At 37.3% G+C, this 23216-nt stretch overlaps 1 protein-coding gene across 1 annotated transcript in view; it reads right to left on the bottom strand.

Annotated features, from left to right (window-relative positions):
* Positions 1 to 609: 609 nt before the first annotated feature.
* Positions 610 to 23216, bottom strand: part of cacna2d3 (calcium channel, voltage dependent, alpha2/delta subunit 3) — a gene marked incomplete at both ends in the record, with an annotated part of 57021 nt that continues 34414 nt past the window's right edge. The window contains 15 exons of the mRNA XM_083892568.1: positions 610 to 702; positions 2479 to 2567; positions 3257 to 3341; positions 3542 to 3652; positions 3746 to 3863; positions 6062 to 6117; positions 6295 to 6335; positions 6873 to 6948; positions 7394 to 7464; positions 7818 to 7880; positions 8015 to 8059; positions 8176 to 8237; positions 8385 to 8462; positions 10066 to 10187; positions 22522 to 22617. Of these exons, the coding sequence (XP_083748694.1) occupies positions 610 to 702; positions 2479 to 2567; positions 3257 to 3341; positions 3542 to 3652; positions 3746 to 3863; positions 6062 to 6117; positions 6295 to 6335; positions 6873 to 6948; positions 7394 to 7464; positions 7818 to 7880; positions 8015 to 8059; positions 8176 to 8237; positions 8385 to 8462; positions 10066 to 10187; positions 22522 to 22617 (1206 nt within the window). The remainder of the gene's footprint in view (positions 703 to 2478; positions 2568 to 3256; positions 3342 to 3541; positions 3653 to 3745; positions 3864 to 6061; positions 6118 to 6294; positions 6336 to 6872; positions 6949 to 7393; positions 7465 to 7817; positions 7881 to 8014; positions 8060 to 8175; positions 8238 to 8384; positions 8463 to 10065; positions 10188 to 22521; positions 22618 to 23216) is intronic.

A 23216-nucleotide genomic window follows, 5' to 3' on the forward strand; every position in this document is an offset into this window, starting at 1 on the left:
AAGACACCGTTTTCTTCCCTTTTAAGTTTTCACAAAGCATTATGTATGGATACTTAATTATTTCAACTGCCCTCTAGTGGACAAGTTTGTCATTACAAGTAAGTACACTCTTGGCTGGATTGGTCAGACTGCCCTCTGGTGGACAAACGTGTTATTACATGTAAGGTCAAATCTGATTGTGATGGGTGATGCTATAGAACAGTGTTTTTCAACCAGTGTGCCGTGGCACACTAGTGTGCCGTGAGAGATCGTCAGGTGTGCCGTGGGAAATTATCCAATTTCACCTAATTGGTCTAAAAACATTTTTTTGAAAACAAATAATTAATTATCTGCAAATAATATGGATATAAATATTCAAGACACTTTGGTAAGAATGACTAGATTGTTAATATAGGCTACAGTGTTACAGTTAGCAATGGAGGTGGACCCGGAAGCAGACGGAGACGGTAAGTAGGTGTAACAACAAATAATATTTATTTACAAAAAACGGGTAAACATAAAGCGACTTCCAAAAACAGTGGAAGCGAACGAGTGAGAGAGAAGTGAGAGTGCAGCTGCGGCAGGATCGGCTTGGCGATATGGCAATGTTCAAACACGGAACAAACTCACTGGGAGGCGAAGTCAGCATAGGAGATTCCCAGGAGAACAGGGAAGGCAGAACAACGACCAGTGGTTTCTCGGAGGTGCAGGAGACGTGGCGACCTGGAGCGAGGAGAGACGAGTGAGTATCCAACAGACGGTAAGCTTAAAGCGACAGTAGAACTGCATGACGTTACCGACTGAACATGAACAACGATCTGACGCCGGTGACGAGGAACAGCTCCGCTTATAAGTCCTCCTGATTGCTGATCAGGAGCAGGTGAGGCGGAGCCGCGCAGGTGTAGACAATCACCGGCGTCTTGAGGGAAAGTAGGTCAACCACGCCCCCTGCAGAGAGAGAAGGAGGAAGAGCACACAGCAGCAGTAGACATAATAATAATAAAACTAAATAATATGAAATGTGAGGAAGGTGCAGGTGAGATCGTGACATACAGAGTATCATTTTTAAAAAAAATTTGTTTGGTGGTTTGCCTCGTGATTTTTTCAATCAAAAAAATTTACCTTGGCTCAAAAAAGGTTGAAAAACACTGCTATAGAATGTCTTCAAAAAGTCAAAAATTTGGCAAAAACATCATATGATACTATTTTGACAAAAACGTCATACTATGTGGTCCAAAATTTGAACATTTTCGTTGAAAAAATCTTTTGGTCCAAAATTTGACAAGAATGTCATACTGTCGTCCAAAAAGTTTTTGAAAACATTTTTAACAACAAAATTATGATAATAATTTTAAGAATAAGAATAAAATGAGAAGAACTGACTTTGCATCAATCCGACACATAAATTATGCATTTATGTATGATATATGCAAATATGATGATTGTTCTTGGACTTCAGCTGCAATAAAACACGTCATGAGAATCAATCGTCTGTATCTTTTTCACTAAAAGGCTATAAAAGGCTAAAAAAAAGTATTTCTTGCTTTCTTTTTTCAGTTCTCATTGTTTGTTCACACATGACTCATGGAACATTGGTAAACACACACACACACAACATCTCTCACTCACACACACTTGGAGAAAATAACATGAACCACATGAAGTAAAATATTTCTTTCCATTTATTCCTCAGCTTTCTCAAACGTGCTGTGTTTACATGGTCACCTCGACGTGTCATGGCAGGATGTATGAATGTACTGTAACATTGTCAAACTCACTGTTGTTTATATATATATATTTATATATTTTTTAATATCATGCATCTATAGCTCGTTCCGAACTGTTTTCTGCTTTAAAACAAGGAGAAACCGACAGAGTGAAGTTCCAAGTGTTTCTGTTGTCTCTCTTTCTTTTACATGGTCCACTTTATTATCAACTTTAAAAGTAATAAAATAAACTCAAACATCTGAAGACAAGTATGATGGCACTCTTTATACTGTTTAGCAATTTAATACCAGATCGCTCCATCATCTTTTTCACACAACAAAAGTGCAAATTTACATTCCTGCAAACTTTTACATGAAAACTTTTTTCCTTTGCAACAAAGAAAACATATTTCATGACTTATTATATCATCCTTTGCACAAAGGACATATTTTCTGTGTGTCTATGCATTTGTATTGACAGTAGATAATATAATACTTTCTCTTCTTCAATTTCAGTGCTAGTTTTAGGCCAACTGTAAAAGTCACCAACCGTTTCAATTAATCTCATTCTCTTTTTGCTGCAACACATCGCGTTAATGTTTTCTGCATTAATGGACGTCGTGAGTCTCAGTGCTACTGATTTCTATCTTTGTTGTTTTCGAACGCTGTCTGTTGCAGAGCTATGAGCAAATTCATTTTTCTGATCAGCCGTGTTGTTCTTGATGTGTTTATAAGCATAATTCTACAGTGGAGTGAGTCCTTAGTGATATCCAGTCCTGCAGGTTTTGGTCACCTGCTGACGGCCACTGCTAACACGGGGAGCAGAAGCGCTGTCAGGCGACTGCAGAGGCGCGTCGCTGAACCACACTCCATGGCATTTTCCTGCAGAGGAAACAAATGTTTGTCATACAGATGCAACTGTTTGATTAAAAAATGTAGTCAGGCTTTATGCTAATCAACCATAGGAAAACTTTTTTTTTTTCTGTTTAACCCTTAGTGCTCACACGGCATGGATCTGTACCGCAGGCGCGCATGACAAAAACGGCATACTATAGTATGTCGTCCAAAATTTGTAAAAACAGTCGTACTTTAGTATGTTGACCAAAATTATTCAAAAAAAGTAATGTCGTCCAAAAATCAAAGTTTTTTTTTACAAAAGCGTCATACTATAGTATGTCATCCGAATTTTTCCAATAATTTACCTATAAAAAAAAAAAAAAAAAAAAAATGGTCCAAAGTTAGATAAAACGTCATACTTTACTATACTATGTCGTCCAAAATTTGACAATTAAAAAAAAAAATGTTTTTGGTCCAAAATTTGACAAAAACATCATATTGTATTATGTCTAAATTTGACAATCAAAAGAAATAAAATAAAAATTGTCCAAAATTTTACATCATACTTTACGTCACACTTCATATACAATCATATTTCTATTTAACATTTCTATTTAGATTTAACTTTTTTTTATAATCATATTTTGGTGAGTCAAATAATTGTATTAATAAGTTGTAAGAACTTACACTATTAATAAATACTTTTATGTATACTATACTAACTACTCACATACCTCAGGGTGGAAAGGATGACACGATTCAGGCTTCTTTCTGTCCTTCTGAAACTTCAGTCTGTCACATTTCAGTGACTCATTGTGTTCAGAGGTGTTAAGGGTAAATAAAAAATGAAACTGAACAGTTCCAAATCTCTTAACATGAGTGTTGCAACTCAAAAAATGAACCGTAAAGTAGAAATACAATTCTTCACACCAAAGTTTGAACGTACTCTCATGATTAAACTTGCCTTGAATTCAAATTAAAATGCTCTTCATTAAAGATGTCATTTAGAAAGGATATACATGATCTCGATGGGGTCCATGGTGATCGGAGGAGCGCTGCTGCAGTCACATTTATTGTCCACGACAACCATGAATAGGTTGCTGCTGGGAATCTGCTGTATGACAAAAGATCTGCAGTCCATCACAGCAGAGTGAAAACGGACTGTTTAATAATAATAAGTGATTTTTATGAGAAGTGACTGAGTGGTCAGTTAAAAATGGTACCTGATGCAGCCATCGCAGTCAATGTTGCCCGTTGTTTCTTTGATGGTGCGTTCAGAGACAAAAGCAGGATATTCCGTGTCACATGGGACCATCATGGTTTTGCCCCGAGACCTCTGAGCTGGAAATTGCAACAGAGAAAACAGGTTATAGGTCATAGGTTAGTATGTTGTCCAAAATCTGACAAAAAGTCACACTTTAGTATGTTGTCCAAAATTTGACAAAAAAGTCACATTTTAGTATGTCGTCCAAAATTTGTCAAAAAAGTCACACTATAGTATGTTGTCCAACATTTGACAAAAAAGTCTCACTTAGGTATGTCGTTCAAAATGTTGTCAAAAAAGTCACACTTCAGTATGTTGTCCAAAATTTGTCAAAAAAGTCACACTTTAGTATGCCGTACCAAAATTTGTCAATAACGTCACACTTCAGTATGTTGTCCAAAATATGTCAAAAAAGTCATGCTTTAGTATGCCGTCCAAAATTTGTCAAAAAAGTCACACTTTAGTATGTTGTCCAAAATTTGACAAAAAGTCATGCTTTAGTATGTTGTCCAAAATTTGACAAAAAGTCATGCTTTAGTATGTCGTCCAAAATTTGACAAAAAAGTCATGCTTTCGTATGTCGTCCAAAATTTGACAAAAAAGTCACGCTTTAGTATGTCGTCCAAAACTTGACAAAAACGTCACGCTTTAGTATGTCGTCCAAAACTTGACAAAAACGTCACGCTTTAGTATGTTGTCTAAAATTTGACAAAAAAGTCATGCTTTAGTATGTCGTCCAAAATTTGACAAAAAAGTCATACTTTAGTATGCTGTCCAAAATGTGACAAAAAAGTCATGCTTTAGTATGTCTTCCAAAATCTGACAAAAAAAGTCACATTTTAGTATGTCGTCCAAAATTTGTCAAAAAAGTCACACAGTATGTTGTCCAAAATTTGACAAAAAAGTCTCACTTAGGTATGTCGTTCAAAATGTTGTCAAAAAAGTCACACTTCAGTATGTTGTCCAAAATTTGTCAAAAAAGTCACACTTTAGTATGCCGTACCAAAATTTGTCAATAACGTCACACTTCAGTATGTTGTCCAAAATATGTCAAAAAAGTCATGCTTTAGTATGCCGTCCAAAATTTGTCAAAAAAGTCACACTTTAGTATGTTGTCCAAAATTTGACAAAAAGTCATGCTTTAGTATGTCGTCCAAAATTTGACAAAAAAGTCATGCTTTCGTATGTTGTCCAAAATTTGACAAAAAAGTCACGCTTTAGTATGTCGTCCAAAACTTGACAAAAACGTCACGCTTTAGTATGTCGTCCAAAACTTGACAAAAACGTCACGCTTTAGTATGTCGTCCAAAATTTGACAAAAAAGTCACACTTTAGTATGTTGTCTAAAATTTGACAAAAAAGTCATGCTTTAGTATGTCGTCCAAAATTTGACAAAAAAGTCATACTTTAGTATGCTGTCCAAAATGTGACAAAAAAGTCATGCTTTAGTATGTCTTCCAAAATCTGACAAAAAAAGTCATACTTTAGTATGCTGTCCAAAATCTGACAAAAAAGTCATGCTTTAGTATGTCGTCCAAAATCTGACAAAAAAGTCATGCTTTCGTATGTCGTCCAAAACTTGACAAAAACGTCACGCTTTAGTATGTCGTCCAAAATCTGACAAAAAAGTCATGCTTTAGTATGTCGTCCAAAATCTGACAAAAAAGTCATGCTTTAGTATGTCGTCCAAAATCTGACAAAAAAGTCATGCTTTAGTATGTCGTCCAAAATCTGACTAAAAAGTCATGCTTTAGTATGTCGTCCAAAATCTGACAAAAAAGTCATGCTTTCGTATGTCGTCCAAAACTTGACAAAAACGTCACGCTTTAGTATGTCGTCCAAAATTTGAAAAAAAAGTCAAATTTTACTGTCTTCCAAAATCTGACAAAAAAAGTCATACTTTAGTATGCTGTCAAAAATGTGACAAAAAAGTCATGCTTTAGTATGTCGTCCAAAATCTGACAAAAAAGTCATACTTTAGTATGTTGTCCAAAATTTGTCAAAAAAGTCATGCTTTAGTATGTCGTCCAAACTTTGACAAAAAAAAATCTTACTTTAGTATGTCGTCCAAAATTGGACAAAAAAGTCATGCTTTAATGTTGTCTAAAATTTGTCAAAAAAGTCATACTTTAGTATGTCGTCCAAAATTTTAAAAACTGAGCTGAAAATTGCGACAGAGAAACTGAAATGCAGGCAGAAGCTCAACAAAAACCACAGATGAAGAAAGAACTTCCAGTCATGATTTCACAATCCGCCTCAAACACAACGCTGTTACCTTTCACTGAGAGGTCGACGTTCCACCAGCTGTACAGGTTAAACTCCAACAGAAAACTAGATACAGAAACACAGACGTCACATTCTGGTGTCAGTTATAAGTTATGTATTGATTAATATTAGTTAAAAAGGCAGTAAATGTTAATATTTATAACTTTTTTAATATATTTTAATATAAGTATTGATATCACACGTGTCCTACAGTCTAATTTGTGTTCCCACAAAGATTCTTACATGACAAGTTCAGTGAGGAGCATCTTCACCACGGTGAAAGGCTGAGAAAGAGAGGAGGAGAAAAAATAATGAATATTTGCTTCGTCACATTTAATCTTCGCTTGTTATCGTGAAGGTTCAGTCAGCGGGGTTTGATCTCGTATTATTGATCAGTAATTCTGTTACGACCTTTCAACATAATACATCTTCATCTATTCTACATACAGGTTCCCTTTGGGCGGCAGCGATGACTTTCTGTGCTGCACTCACTCATTATCATTATCTACCGCTTCATCCACCACATGAGGGAGCTGGAGACGATCCCAGCTGATAAACGGTGATGAGACGAACAACTCATTTACTCTCAACAGTTAATTAAAGTGTGAGACTGTGGGAGGAAAACCAGAGAAAACTCGCTCAGACAAGGATTCAAACCGATGAGTGCTTGCCACTATTCCACCATGTGGACCCTTCTATGCTGCAGATAAAGCCTAAGTGTCTGAAAGAGAGTCTCAGGGTCATACAGTCGACTGCACTTGATAAAACCATGTCTTTCTCTCTAAATCTACTAGCCACTCTCGCCTCTCTCGTGCACTTACATCTGACAAAGTGCGCGCACTGTCGCTGCTCCCGGCGTACTCTTTGCAGAGAGCCTGGTAGTCGTAGAGTGTGATCCTGCAACACAACAACAACATTTATATTTATGTTTAACATTGAAATTTAGATTTAAAGGTGCATTATGTAATAAATCGAAATCAACTGGCCATAAAATCCTCCTCATATGTCACAGAGACTCAGGAATAATGTTCATATAACAAACTGAACTCACCAACAACAACAGTACAGACAAAATATTCGCATTAAAAAAAAATATTTTGCAGACTGCAAATCATGTTTATGTTTTGAAATCATGTTTTGGCATGTGGCGCCACCTACCGCCGTCTACCAATCATTGCAGTCAGTAGAGTCTCAGCTGCCGAGCAACCACGGGTTGCCAGTTACGTCAGAATGTAGTAACCGTTTTTGGCCACATTCTTACATATGGTCGTAACATTTACCACACAGTGGTTACAATCAGCAGAAAACAGTATTTTTTATTTTTTATTTTTGTGTCTCAGACCTTTTAAAGGAACCCATTTGGAGAAGTTTGTTCATGACCACACCCTCCACCTCTCCAAAGAAAAGCCCTGTCTGAGAGAGAGAAAGAGCAGAGGAGGTGGGCATCATGGGCAAAACATAAAAGGAATATAAAGAAACAAGTAAACCCGATTTACAAATGTAATAAATTAATCTGAATAAAATATATTGTTTCCCTTTGTTATTCATATTTTAAAGGTGCAGTATATGTTGTGTTTTCATTCTCTGTTATGGCCAAAAGCACAACAATTTTGATCAATTACTAGACAATATTGTTTTTCAGGCTTAAATTCAGAGTTTTAAACACTATAAGCAGCTTTAAAACACTTAAATCTAACATTGTGTGTGCATTTGAACTTGATCACAGACATATACACTGAGTCCAAGCACACATGTGAACACAGTACCTGAAGATGCTCCTCTGACACAAGAATGAAGCCATTGTTGTCGATGAGATAACAGTTGATGTCCTGGCAGGGGACGAATAGAAAGGATTTGTTAATAAAACAACAGCTAATCTGCTGCAGGGAAACAACAACAACAACAACAACAACAACAACAACAACAACAACAACACAATCGAGAGTGAAGTGACTGTCCTTACATCATTATCACAGCTAATGCTGCATTTTCCATCCAGAGCTGTACACTGCACACACAAAAACACACACACAAAAACACACACACAGTTTAGAGTGAAATTTCATATTCAATCAGAGGTTTCAGAGGAACACAGAAAACACACAAAGAAAGTTGGTACAGCACCTGTCTGCAGGCAGTCCAGAACTTCCTCTGAAAGTACTCCAGCTTCATCTGGATGCCAACGGCTGAGGCCAAACGCAAGCACATAACACATTTATGTACAAGTGTATAATTTAACACAATCAGCCTCAAAAAGCTCATGTTTTTAGTCAAAAGAAGAGACTTAAATTGTGTCATAGTGTCGTGAAATTGTGTTCAGATGCTATTATTACCTGCAACAATTGGAGACTTTCTGTCATCGAGGAGCTGAATCGCTGTGCTCGCCAAAACTACGCTCTTATTTTCTAAAGCTAGGGAGAGAAAGAGAGTACGGAAGAGGATTATGGCCACACAGGGAAAAAAAAAAGTTGAGATATAACTTTAAACACAGAATATTGACTTCAAACTCAAAATTCTGACTTTATTCTCAGAATTCTGACTTTAAATTCTGACATTAAAACTGAGATAAAAAGTCAAAATTCTGACTTTAAACTAATAATTCTGACTTTATTCTCATAATTCTGACTTTAAACTCATTATTCTGACTTTATTCTCATAATTCTGACTTTAAACTAATAATTCTGAGTGACTTTGTTCTCAGAATTCTGACTTTAAAGTCTGACATTAAAATTGAGAAAATTCTGAGTTTAAAGTCATAATTCTGACTTTAAAGTAATAATTCTGACTTTAAACTCATAATTCTGACTTTAAACTCATAATTCTGACTTTATTCTCATAATTCTGACTTTAAACTAATAATTCTGACTTTAAACTCATAATTCTGACCTTATTCTCATAATTCTGACTTCATTCTCATAATTCTGACTTTAAACTAAGAATTCTGACTTCATTCTCATAATTCTGACTTTAAACTCAGAACTCTGATATGTTTTTCCTGTGTGGCCCTAATCCTCTTCCATAAGAGTTAGATGGAGAGAGAACAGAGAGAAGATACTAAATTATCATCAATTTGTTCCCTGTCTGTTCAGTAGATGGCGCCGTGTACTCACAGCCTCAGTCAGCGGAGCTTAAAAAAAAAAAAAAAAAACTACTGCATCAGCTCATTACTTTACAGTAATGGAGTCCAGTCTGAGCCTTTTCTACAGCCAGATAACCACAGTATATCTAAAAAGGAGTGTCGTGATTGGGCCGTCTCAGTTTATGATGTTGAAGCCTGAGTGGATGCAGTTATCATTAAAAGGAAAAAGGTGCTAAATGTCCTGGAGAGTGAAGGTTTTTTTAATTCTCCTTTCTTCAGTTCATCCGAGAAAGAACACGGGGACACATTAAGTGCAGGGAAGCCGTGAGGGAGGTTTGCTGCGCTGCACATCCTATCAGTGCAAACCAGTAAAAACCCACAGACCACAACAGAGAGAGAGAGTGATGCACAATATCTAACTCAGGCCTCCAAAAAATGAGCTTGGCACAGATTATACACAGCAGCAAAGAGCAGATTAAACTGTATTTCACTGTGGTTCGTTCTTGATATTTAAAGGTGCCATATGTAAGAATGTGGCCAAAAACGGTTACTACATTCAAATTCAAAATACCGAAGTTCTTTTAGGTTTCGTTTTCTGATGTAACTGGCATCCCGTGGTTGCTCGGCAGCTGAGACTCTACTGACTGCAATGATTGGTAGACGACGGTAGGTGACGCCACATGTCAAAACATGATTTCAAAACATAAACATGATTTGCAGTCTGCAAAATATTTTTTTTAATGCAAATATTTTGACTGTACTGTTGTTGTTGTTGAGTTCAGTTTGTTATTTATGAACATTATTCCTTAGTCTCTGTGACATTTTAGGTGGATTTTATGGCCAGTTGATTTAGATTTATTACATAATGCACCTTTAATGCTGATTTAATGCACACAGAATAAATGCATGTGTGGTCATCACTGTGTGGTTTTCACCTGTGCTGAAAGGGATGGAGTAGATAAATGTGCCGGGGACCTGCTCAGCTGCTCTCTTGTACCAAAGAGGGAAGTGATCCGCATTAAACACACCCTCCTTGTCTTCAGCTGTCAGGAAATCTCTGCGGACACACACACACACACACACACACACACACACACACACACACACACACACACACACACACACACACACACACACACACACACACACACATTCTTGTACTTGCTGCATAGTGAGGACCGGGTAAAAGTGCTGCAGAGTGAGGACCAGCCTTTCCACTTTATAAATCAAGACAAAAATACAATTTCTGGACAGTAGATGTCACCCCAAACCTATACACCCCTTGAGATTCAGTAAAAAGAAAAGATTCAGAATAAAGTTTTTCATCAACAATGTGAGGACCATATCATCATTGAGTATAAACATTGTCTCAAAGTGTTTCACAGTCAATATCAACCAGGATAATATTTAATCTGGGATTATTGAGGGCAGATTTAAATAATGAAATAATTTTCTTCCAAAAATAGCTGCTAAATACTCCTACTTCCTCATTAAGTGATAAATTCAGTTCCATATTTAATATGCAATTGTGTGATGTAACATTTTAAAATATGTAATCTCATTAGACCATCATTTTTTTATTATGAATTAAAAAATAAATGGTGCCTTTGATATTTGATTTTTAAATATTCATGAAAAGTTAAATCTAAAAAGTCATGACATCCTGATTAAAGAAGGACATTCAGTCAGACTCAAGTTCGGAACAGCAAATTCCCACAATTTATTGCAAAATATAAAATAAAATTGGCAATGATTGAAACAGGTTGCTTCAATAAACCTGTCACTTCTGCCTAGCAACAGCAGACAAAAAACCCTGAAGAGGTTGTGATTCCACTTTATAACGTCTGACAATTCTGCATAATTGTCTCAAGTAACATTTGCTACTTCCCATATAAAAAAAAAGTGCAAATGTGCAATAAACAAATATGAAAAAGAAAAAATAAGAATTTAAATGAATATTGTGGGTGACAATTATACCAGCTGAGGTCATTAAAAGGTCAAATAAATGAGTCTCATATCAGAGTCTCCACTGAACAAGACAAGAAAACTCATCGTGAAGAAAACGATCTCAAACTAACTTTGCTCGTCGCTGCTCGACAAAAACAAACAGTCTGTCACTTGTGACGCGCAACAGCAGACAAAAACAAGCTAAGACACGGAGAACATCTAACCTCATCACAGGATGATAACCAGCAATCCTCATGCCTTCAGAAGTTAAGCTTCTTCTTCACTTTAGCAATTTCATTATAGACATAGTATTTGACGTCTTTCCATGTCCTCTTTTTTGAGGGCAGGAGACGCTTTACTGACGCATTGCTGACAGTCATTTTTCCCTGGTACCTTCCTTAGAGCAACAAACTTAGCCATCCTTCGAAGCACCTCAGTCCTCTCCTCAGCAGTCCAGGGTCTCTTTATGGACACTTGTGGAGCATCTAGAAATCAAAAATAGATCAGAATATAGAATGGTTAAACTATCCAATCTAATCCAACTTTATTTATAAAGCACTTTAAAACAACAACAGCTGAAACAAAGTGCTGTACATCATAAATAAAACAAGTAAAACATACAAATGTGTGACCTAATAGACCTAAGAACAAACAACATAAATAAATATTGTATTGACTGTATACTGTATATAGAATTTGGAGGAATATTATCTAATTGACTTCAAGGGAAGCTCAGTGTCTCTGGAAGTCAGTGGAGCAGTGAGCTGAAAGCATAGAAATATGCATGATGGTTTTTTGTCTCAATCCCATGCACAATTTGAGAGTGAAGTATAGAAACAAATATCAGCCCATTGTGTGTTATTTGCTCATCGATATAGTCCATTTGCATTTGTACATATTATATACTGTAAATAAAAACACTGTGATAGCATACGTTAGTTTTGTTGGGGGGACAGAGCGGTGGGCAGAGTTGATGTATAACTGGGTCTGAAATGAGCTTCCTCTGTTTCAAAGACCACTAACTGTCTAAAATAAAATAAACAAGTCCAGTTTGTACTGATTTAATGAATTTTCAGATAACTAGTGAATGTCCAGATATTCTTTAGCCTGTTAAAAAAATAAACATACCATCATGGTGTTTCTTATGTCGCTTAACAGCTAAATGTGTTGATGTGATGCGTTGCTCTTCTCCGTCTGAGTCATATTATATTAGTCCATTGAATTAAAGATTCACTTTCAGAACACATCTGTATATTATCTGGACTCACCTCCATCTTCATCATCATCACATTCATCAACATCAGCATCACACCCATCATCATCATCATCATCTGCAGTCTTCTTTACCCTCTTGGGTTTTGTGGTGTTCGTGTGTCGCTATTTTCCATCTGACAAAAAATATATCAACACTGTTAACATAAGAAACTTAATCCCACAAAGTGGAAATTCACTTGTTACAGCAGCAAAAAGACAGTTAAGACAGACGCATGCAGACAGCAAAATTAGACAGCACAAAACAAGCAAGGGATTAGAGAAAGATAAGTGATAGTTCGGAATTTTGGACATAAGACCTATTTGCTGAGTTTGCTGGTGCTATGGCTAGCGCAAGTCAATGATACACGTTAGCATGGCATTAAAAACACTCATACCGACTCCACAGTGCACCTGAGGCAAATCAGTTGTAACGGCAGACTATCGATGTACATATCTGTGTTGATAGAATAATATTTGAAACAAAACCAACCTTGCAATTTGAAGGATTTATATCTCAGCATCAGCAGCGCGTCATACTTCCTGTTAGGCTATGGCAGCGGCGCGTCATACTTCCTGTTAGGCTATGGCAGCGGCGGACTTATTCCGCTGCTGCTGAGAAAGTAGTCCCTCAAAAATTCATGCGATGCGACGTTAGTTTTGTTTCATAAATTTTTTTCTATCAACACAGATATGTACATCGATAGTCTGCCGTTACAATTGATTTGCCTCAGGTGCACTGTGGAGTCGCTATGAGTGTTTCTAATGCTATGCTAGCGTGTACCATTGACTTGCGCTAGCCATAGCACCAGCGAACTCGGCAACTAGAAGAACTGAATGAAATTTCTTGAAAACATCTCCAGACGTCTCCATCACACCGGCTGAGCTGGAAAATAGGTCTTATGTCCAAAATTCCGAACTATCCCTTTAAATACAGAAAAAAACACTACAGTCTGGGCATTATGTGAACATTACATTAGAGAAATATTGCACGTTGTAGTGTAAATAAATGTGTATACGGACAGTAAGAATACAATAAGAATATAAATACTTCCAATACTAATTATTACTAATTAATACTAATTATGATTATTGCACAGGATGGTGGGGGTAGTAGTGGTGTTGTAGTGCAAGTGAAGGTGTTTACAGGGTTACATTAAGAGTTGTAAAATCTGATAGCAGTCGGGATGAATGACCTGCAGTACCGTTCCTTTTTGCACCACGGGTATCAAGTCAATCATTATGTTTTCTTTAAGATAATAACAATTGATTTGCATTCATACTGTTGTTGACATGTCAGGACTTACCCACATCATCACCAGCATCATCGTTTTCATGTGTACGATTAGTTTTGACTCTGTTGAGGCGGTGAGCAGGTGGACTTGGGTTGGACGTACATGGCAGATCATCTGATAGGACAACATATGTTAATACAAACATATCTACATGTATGTTAATCATAGTTTCAAATTATTTGTGTTAGGCTAAATATGTGGATTTTTTGAAGCGCTAAAAAACATAAACAAGAGTGCAAATGTTATTTTCATGCAAGCTTCAAGCTTTGTGAAAAGAGCATTTGTTATTATTGTACTCTTCATTTGAAAATATTGCCCACTTTTTTGTCAAATGTTCAGTGTCAGGACTTACCCACAACATCATCATCATGGCTTTGTGTTAAAGCATGCGTAGGGAATGGGCTTGGTAGATCATCATCTGATTAGAAAGGATATATTAGTGCCGTAGACCTTATACATTATAGGGTCATCTTACAGCTTAAAAAGTGAAGAACACAAGGTGAACAGAATTAGCACTTAGTTTGATCGTAAGCCAATGTGAAAATAAACTTGATTAATATTGTCAGTTAATATTTTCCAGAGGAGATAATTGTCCAATTACCAGTTTCAGCTCTGCCTCAATAGAACATTTAGTAAATTATTTCCCACTTTGGAGGAAATTAGATGATAAAATTTAACACGAGTGGAAACCACTGTGATTGACAGCTGGTATCATTCAATAAGAGCCTGGTTGCAGGTCCTTCCTCTTAACTTATGGTTGCAAATTGTTAACATGGCACTATGGTGGCTACGATGGACGATGTCATCGTTGTCAACTTTTTCTGACATTTTATCTAAATCTTAGATTCTGCTTTAATAGCCAGCTAAAATGTTGTTGGATCACATATATCTTTAAGACCTGTGACACATTTGTCAAGCTCCTTAACAGCCAACACAAATCGCCCCAGTTCTCTCATCTTCTGTGCAATGTACCTGTGCTCACGGCCTTTTTTTGCAAACAGTGCGTTGCCATATGTACAAATCATTTCATCAGCCCTGATATGGGAGGTCTGATCTTGCATCATACCATGAATGATCTTCTGAATGAGTTGTGAGGAATCTTTGTGTACTTGTTTTTTTTACCTTGCACTGTCTCCACTTTCTTCAACATTGCATAACAGTTTTGGCATAAGACGAAGACTTTAACATTATGCCACCAGTTTCCCTTATTGTGAAGGGATTCTGAAAGTGTCCTCCTTTGCTTGGACCCTGGTGGGGAACTCAAGGCTTTGTCACATCTAGAGTCCATCGCATTAGACCCTTCCACCTGGGGGGAGAGTAAAGTTATTCATGCAACAGCTTAAACCTTAAAGACATCTGTTGATGAGTGAGGTAGTCTGGCATTGTCAGTGCTACCTGTAGGTGATTCAGTTAAGAGAAGCAGCGCTGTACTTATCTGAATCTACTGCAGGTAGCACTATCTATGCTAACTATCTTTGATGAACCCCAATTCCAAAGAAGTTCAGACGTTGTGTAAAAGACAAATTACAATTATTTGCTGATTATTTGACTAATTGAATACACTTGGAAGACAAGATATTTAATGTTCAAATTTATTTTGTTTTAATAATATCTGAAAACAATGATTACAAGGTCTGGTAAATGAAAATTAATTAATGACAGTCAAAAATAATGTATAAAGCTTTCTTACCTCTGACTCTACAAGGAGCACATCCTGTTCAGATGAGTGGTGGTCTTCTTTGGATCCAGGGTGGTCCACTGGATTACCCATCTCTACCTCAGAGTCCTGTATAGCAGTGCAGAAAAATCGGTTAATGTGATTATTGATGTGATTTGACTGTTAACACCTCAAAATGCTCATTTAGTGATATATTAAAACAATGATTACAAGGTCTGGATGAATGAATATGAATTAATGACAGTCAAAAATAATTTATAAAGCTTTCTTACCTCTAACTCTACAAGGAGCATATCCTGTTCAGATGAGTGGTGGTCTTTTCTGGATCCAGGGTGGTCCACTAGATTACCCATCTCTGCCTCAGAGTCCTGTATAGCAGTGCAGAAAAGCAGGTTTATGTGATTATTGATGTGATGTGTTATTATTCCTGTACATTTTTTACATGAATGAGTCACAAAAGTGGAAACTGCTTAGCAGCTAAGCTAATGTAACAAATGCTAAGTTAGTTCAGCTCATTGGAGATGACAATAAACGCTCTAGGATCTCTGAGGTATAAACAACTGGAGAACAGAGCAGCATTTTCTACTGTACTACTCTGCTGCTCCTGTTGTTGCAAAGACACACAAAATAATCACACAATCCACAGCAGATCATTTAACCTACATCACAACACCTTACCTCAATTATTTAAGCAATTTACATTTTCTGAGAGATTATGTGCTCTTTTGTTTTTATAACAACGAGCCTTGTTCAAAATACTCTGAACTGTGTCTTTAATTTTGGAAAGAAAAAAAGCAAAGCAATATGATTTAGTTGTTTATAAATTCAGTGTTGTATTTTTAGAGCCACAGACAGTCTTTGTTGTGACTGAATAATGTGCATAATGTAAATATAATATCCAAAGTATTAATGTAAAACATCCTATTTATTTGTGGTAAAAAAAAATACATTCACATGTTCTGACCCTGTTTTAGTGTTTTACACTTTATTCTGTGGTTAAATCTGAGGAAACCTCTCCATGCTGTTAGCTGTGTTAGCTATGTTAGCCTAGCTGTGGCCTGGCCTACAAGAAAAAGACACGCGCATGACCTCGTTTACTGAACTAAAACATTTAAATAATATATTATTAGTATAACACTAACAAACAGTCAGAAAAGTAAAAAAAACAAAAAAAAACTTACCTGTGGTTTTGAATGAGCCGCCTCACGACTTCTGAGCGTCTTAATCCTCCTGAATCTGTGCATGTGAAGCTGAATCTGTGCACGTGAAGTGCAGGTGCAGAGTGACGTCAGCTCCACCCCCTCAGGGAGCGCTCTGATTGGATAACTGTTAATGGGCCATTAATGTGGAGTGGGGGAGGGGAGCAGAGCAGAGCTGAGCTGAACTGACTTTCTGATTCTGCTCACTGAGACAAAGTTTGCTCAAAGGATTTTCTCAAGTCTCTTGTATTATATTAAATGCAATTAAATTTTCACAACAACCCCTAAACTACACAAAATTATCTTCATTTAACACAAAACCTAAACATTTTTTTTTTATTATTATTTTTATTATTTCTTTTTTTTCTTTTAAATCTGGATACAATACTTTGCTAAGTTATACCAAGCCAGAATTATATATTTTCAATTCAATATTTTTACAAATAAGTAAAAAAATTAAATTATGTTTCATGGTTATTTAAGTCTCTGCTGTAAATGGACATAAAACAGTGCTCTTCAACTTCAGAGCCAAGCAGAAATACTGAAACATCAGTTGAAACATCAGTGAATCACAGAGCAGATGAGAGCGAGCACAAGAGATCTGTGCTGACAACACAGCACTGAGGTTTAGGTCCAGTACTAAAGTGTCTTCACAGTCTTATAACCAGAGCTAACGTGTCTTCACAGTCTTATAACCAGAGCTAGTGTCTTCACAGTCTTATAACCAGAGCTAACGTGTCTTCACAGTCTTATAACCAGAGCTAGTGTCTTCACAGTCTTATAACCAGAGCTAACGTGTCTTCACAGTCTTATTACCAGAACTAAAGTGTCTTCAGTCTTATAACCAGAGCTAACGTGTCTTCACAGTCTTATAACCAGAGCTAACGTGTCTTCACAGTCTTATAACCAGAGCTAACGTGTCTTCAGTCTTATAACCAGAACTAACGTGTCTTCACAGTCTTATAACCAGAGCTAACGTGTCTTCACAGTCTTATAACCAGAGCTAACGTGTCTTCAGTCTTATAACCAGAACTAACGTGTCTTCACAGTCTTATAACCAGAGCTAACGTGTCTTCAGTCTTATAACCAGAGCTAACGTGTCTTCACAGTCTTATAACCAGAGCTAACGTGTCTTCACAGTCTTATAACCAGAGCTAACGTGTCTTCAGTCTTATAACCAGAGCTAACGTGTCTTCACAGTCTTATAACCAGAGCTAACGTGTCTTCAGTCTTATAACCAGAGCTAAAGTGTCTTCAGTCTTATAACCAGAGCTAACGTGTCTTCACAGTCTTATAACCAGAGCTAGTGTCTTCACAGTCTTATAACCAGAGCTAACGTGTCTTCACAGTCTTATTACCAGAACTAAAGTGTCTTCAGTCTTATAACCAGAGCTAACGTGTCTTCACAGTCTTATAACCAGAGCTAACGTGTCTTCACAGTCTTATAACCAGAGCTAACGTGTCTTCAGTCTTATAACCAGAACTAACGTGTCTTCACAGTCTTATAACCAGAGCTAACGTGTCTTCACAGTCTTATAACCAGAGCTAACGTGTCTTCAGTCTTATAACCAGAACTAACGTGTCTTCACAGTCTTATAACCAGAGCTAACGTGTCTTCAGTCTTATAACCAGAGCTAACGTGTCTTCACAGTCTTATAACCAGAGCTAACGTGTCTTCACAGTCTTATAACCAGAGCTAACGTGTCTTCAGTCTTATAACCAGAGCTAACGTGTCTTCACAGTCTTATAACCAGAGCTAACGTGTCTTCAGTCTTATAACCAGAGCTAAAGTGTCTTCAGTCTTATAACCAGAGCTAACGTGTCTTCACAGTCTTATAACTAGAGCTAGTGTCTTCACAGTCTTATAACCAGAGCTAAAGTGTCTTCAGTCTTATAACCAGAGCTAACGTGTCTTCACAGTCTTATAACTAGAGCTAGTGTCTTCACAGTCTTATAACTAGAGCTAAAGTGTCCTCAGTCTTGTAATCAGTCTCATGTCCTTGCCTGGACATTCCTCCCTCACTCCTCCATGTCCTCAGGAAATCTGTCAGAATCCATGATTTGTGCGTCTTTAAGTGAATGTGCTCTTTTAGCACAGAAATGCAGTCATTGCACATTAAACACTGGTTTGGTGCCTGTACTTCCTGGTAAAGTAAGGAAATATTTCTCTGTCCATTTGCTCTGGAACTGACGACTTTCTAAGTCAACTTCTAATCACTTTACAGAGGCAAAATCACAGCCCAGCACCATGTTGCATGTGTCACATGTTGCACAGACGTATCTAAATCAGAGGAGAACTGTTAAGACTCAGTAACTCTTCTTAAGACAGTTCAGAGGTGAGTTTTATCATAAAGTCAGCTTCATTTACAGAGAGTTTGCTCGCTGTAGGAACATTAAAAAGGGTCGTATTTCACCTGTAGGCCTGACATAGATGATGAAAGTGACTCCACACAAACACTACAAACCTTTTCCCTTTAAAAAACACACAGACAATATCATCATGAAAAATAGGAAAATGTTGACAAAAACTTATATTTTCTATTTTCTTCCATATGCTAATAAGATAACAGTAAAGAGTGATTCTGATGAAACAGTGAATTTCTGTGTGAACACAGTTAACTTCTGTGGAGACACTGACATCTTCATCTCCTCCATCTCCTCACTATTCTCTCTCCTCTCCTTATTTACTCTGTCTTCTGTCTGTCTTTCTTCTCTTACTTCTCCCTCTTTAGTCTTCTCCTCTCTTCTCTCCTCCCTCCTTCTCTCCTGGAGTCTGATCTGAAGGCCTTGCTGAAGACTCATGTAAGAATGATGGACATGATTCAGGACTTGTGTCACACCTGGACTGTTGAAGGAGGTGGTTCACTGTGGGGAAATGTGTTGGCCTGAAATTATCATATTTCCCCCTGAAATGGGTCAACAAAGGCTTTTTAAAACCAACCTCTCTAACTAAACAGTAAAGGCAGATCAAGCCAGGGGTCACAACCCCTCCTTCCATGACCTTGTTTCCCCCAAAATAACATGGTAAAAAACAAATAAATCATTTGGAATAGTGTATTAATTGATTGAAAGCACAGTACATCCTGTGCTCAGGTCAGAGGTCAAACAGTTTTGTCGAGGTATGAGCTCTGAGTAAGTGAATTAAAATCATTACGAGTGAACACAGTCATTTATCACTCCATTTGTTCACTAAATATGTACAGAACACAAAAAGTGATATTCCAGCTGCTTTTTCTGAAGTTGGCAGCATTTTTAACATAACCAGAGTTAGCTGCTAATAATTGCTAACAAGTTAAAATGAAAGTTGTTCTTTCTTAAGCACAGCTGTTAATCTTAGCTAAGAATCTTGCAGATTGTTCTCTGCTGGCAGAAGAGCAGCGAGGACAGACAGTGGACCTACTGACACCTTCACTCTTTATAAACATTCTAAAATAAAGTATTTATTCTAGTTTTACAACTTTTTTAAGCTTTAACGTCTTGTTAAGTTTCTGTAGTTGGGATTAGACCAGTGATCGTGGTGAACAATGACTTTATGTTTGGTCATTACGTATCATTGACACTTTCCACCCACTACCACTTTTGTTGATGTAAATTCCTTATTTTTTACTGGTTATTTTGTTCAGGCATCATTGTGGGCAGCCTAGTTTTCACTGTGGGGACCTGGTGCTCTCTCACAGAGGACCAGAGTCATGTGATTATTGATGAGTCAATCCTCTCACTCACCTGCAGAGAATGTTTCTGTGACAGATGTAAGTAGATCATGTTCTGCAGAGACATGGGATGTCTGTGTTTAAATACTTTACATCATCTGTTTTTCTGAGCTGGTTCATTTATATTCACTGTTTAAATGAGCTAATGCTAATATTGCTAATGCGAGCTAGCACACTAATGAGATAGCATGCTAATGCTAGCCGACTAGCCAAATGTCTATATTGTCTGTGTTCTATGCTGCCACAGCTATTCTTCATCACTGTTAAAGCTGCATGTGATGTTAAACGAATAATATCTGGTGCTTCTCATGTAAGAATAGGTTATATATGTGTTAGATATATATATATATCCTCTATTCTCTTACAGTTTATCATCCTCTGTAGGTTATTATGGGATTAACCTTCATCTGTGTATTGGAGAGAGTGATGAGATGTGCCTGTACTACTTCACTTACATTCTGATGCAAAAATTAAGAAAGTTCCCTGTTTCTGTCTCTAATCTAAATGTCTTTGGCAGGACACTGAACCCCATAATGTTCGGCTGTGCCAGCGCTGTGTGAGTATGAAAGACGAGTGATAGAACACGTGCTGCACATAGATGCTCTCTGTGACTGTGAGTGAATGGGTGTGAATGGGTGTGAATGGGTGAATGGAAAAACTGTAGTGTAATGCAGCTTTGAGTGGTCATTAAGACTAGAAAAATTACATATAATCAATAAACTCTCAACCCTAACCTCTTAGTTTATTGCTCAGGCATATATTTATAAACCTAAATTGACTTGGATAACTCCCCCAGTACTGGGGGCGGCGTCACATGCAGCGACAAAAACGTCATAAAACCATGTCTAATTTTAAGCACACACATTGAAAAGCAGCACCAGAGCATCAGCGGGATTATGTGAACAATATAATAATGTCCGCTGGACAGCGGAGAATCCACAGATTCTAACGGTACCATTTTTATCACTCTACGACCAAGATTCACGGATCCAGCCCCAAAATAAGAGCAAAACAACAACTGACTTTCAAGAAATACAAGCAGAAATATTGTCTTACCTTTGCTGTTTATCAAAACAAGTTATTTCCACCGAAACAAAACCACTTCTAATGAAGAACTACACTTCCCAGCATGCTTTGGGAACAACTCCCGGTTTGATTGATCATTACAGAGCGACCTTAGATTGTACTGATTAGAGAAAGGCGCATGTCCGCACAAATGCGTCATATGCATTTATGTCGTTTGACATAGATGTGTATGACGCACACGGGGCCTGATTCTATTGGTTTAGAGGTTTAAAACGAGCTGTCAATCACCCTAATTGACCAAGGTAAGCCAGAGCTATGGCGCTGCATAACTGAAGACGCTGCAGAGTCACTGAGTTGTTACTCGCCGTACAGGGAGCATCATTTACAGACAGTTTTCTTTTTAGACCAATAGTGACATGTAAATAAAATTAAATGGTTTTTAATAATTTGGATAAAGAAATCTCAAATGGCACAGATGGTGCCAAACTGTGCAAAAAGAGAGAACGCCTAGACATCTCTTTACTAAAACCTTTGTAATTTCACTCTGCTTTATTTCAGCAGCATTAGACTTTGCACAGCTCATGTCCACGTTGTTACATGACCTCCATGTGTTTTTAAGCTCATACTGCATATTTTAAAAGGTGATATTTACTTTAAAATGCAAAAAAAATTTAGGCGAGAGAAAAAAATCCTTCAGTGATGCTGTGTTCCATGTGCATTTACTCTGACACAGTGACATCTACAGTGAAACTTACACCTCTGGTGGAATCTCACAAGTGTTATCTTTATTTTGATACCAAGATAAGCCACATAGGCCTTGTAACTGCAGAGATATACTCTATTTAGTTTGGGCATGTCATTTTCGGATTTTGGGTGTAGTATCATAAAAGGTCTGTAGGAGGAGCTCCAGAGCAAAAAGTGTGTGAAACACCGATCTGCAAAACGGGTTTTTGCACCAAATTGAGGACCTCCTTTAAAAACAGAGTATAGCATGTTTACAACCTAAGGAAGCGATTTCAATGATGACAAAGTGAGGACCGGCCAAAATGTCCTCACTTCGTCAAAATGACCTCACTCTGTTGGTTAAAAACCCTCGCTGGTCCTCAGTATGCCGCAAGTACAAGAACACACACACACACACACACACACACACACACACACACACACACACACACACAGAGAGAAAGACACCGACATGACATGAGCGGAGGATTGGATTCATCAAGCGCAATCACGCGCTCGCCTCGAGCTGTAAATAACGATTAGAGAAATGTTGAGCGCTCACCGGTTGGACAGCTGATCTGCCGGCACAAACAAGTTTGTTCTCGACAGGCCAGTGCGCGTTCCCAGGAAGGCGATCTCCACTCCTTTGTCTGAGTTCCTGTCGGTCACAATGACAACGTGTCATTTTGGATTTGATTTCAAATGCTTCAAATAATCAAGGAAATTGCAGTGCTTTTCCAGTCTTTTCATTCCTTATTTGGAGCTTCATTGTCATTTTCCAAAATGTATGTTTGCAGACGACTCACTAATATTCTTAAAGGTCCAGTGCGTAACATTTATGGGGATTTACTGATAAAAACTGTATGTACTACCAATATGTTTAAGTTTGTATAAGTTTTTGGTTTTTATAGCCTTAAAATAATCCTTTTTTATATGTACTTTAAGCAAAGGCTTTGCTTTGTAGAGTCCGCCATCTTTGAGCCAAACAGATGTGCACCCATGGTAATTTGCCATGGGAATAATACACAACTCCTTATATGGACATCCTGGGGGTGTGTGTTTATAGGTCACATATTCAGGCTTTAGAAAATGCATCTTTTCCTGTCTTCTTATGTGTTTTTGTCAAACTCATGATTCATTTTATATCATATTTTTCGTTGTGACATAAAGTAGCAATAACTGTGCAGAAGTCACAAAATTATACATGTTTTTCTTTTCTATTTGTTCAAAACTGTGACGTATTGCACACATTTCACA

This window comes from Microchirus variegatus (assembly GCF_963457635.1).
Source record: "Microchirus variegatus genome assembly, chromosome: 7".
In the NCBI taxonomy this organism is placed as follows: Eukaryota; Metazoa; Chordata; class Actinopteri; order Pleuronectiformes; family Soleidae; genus Microchirus; species Microchirus variegatus.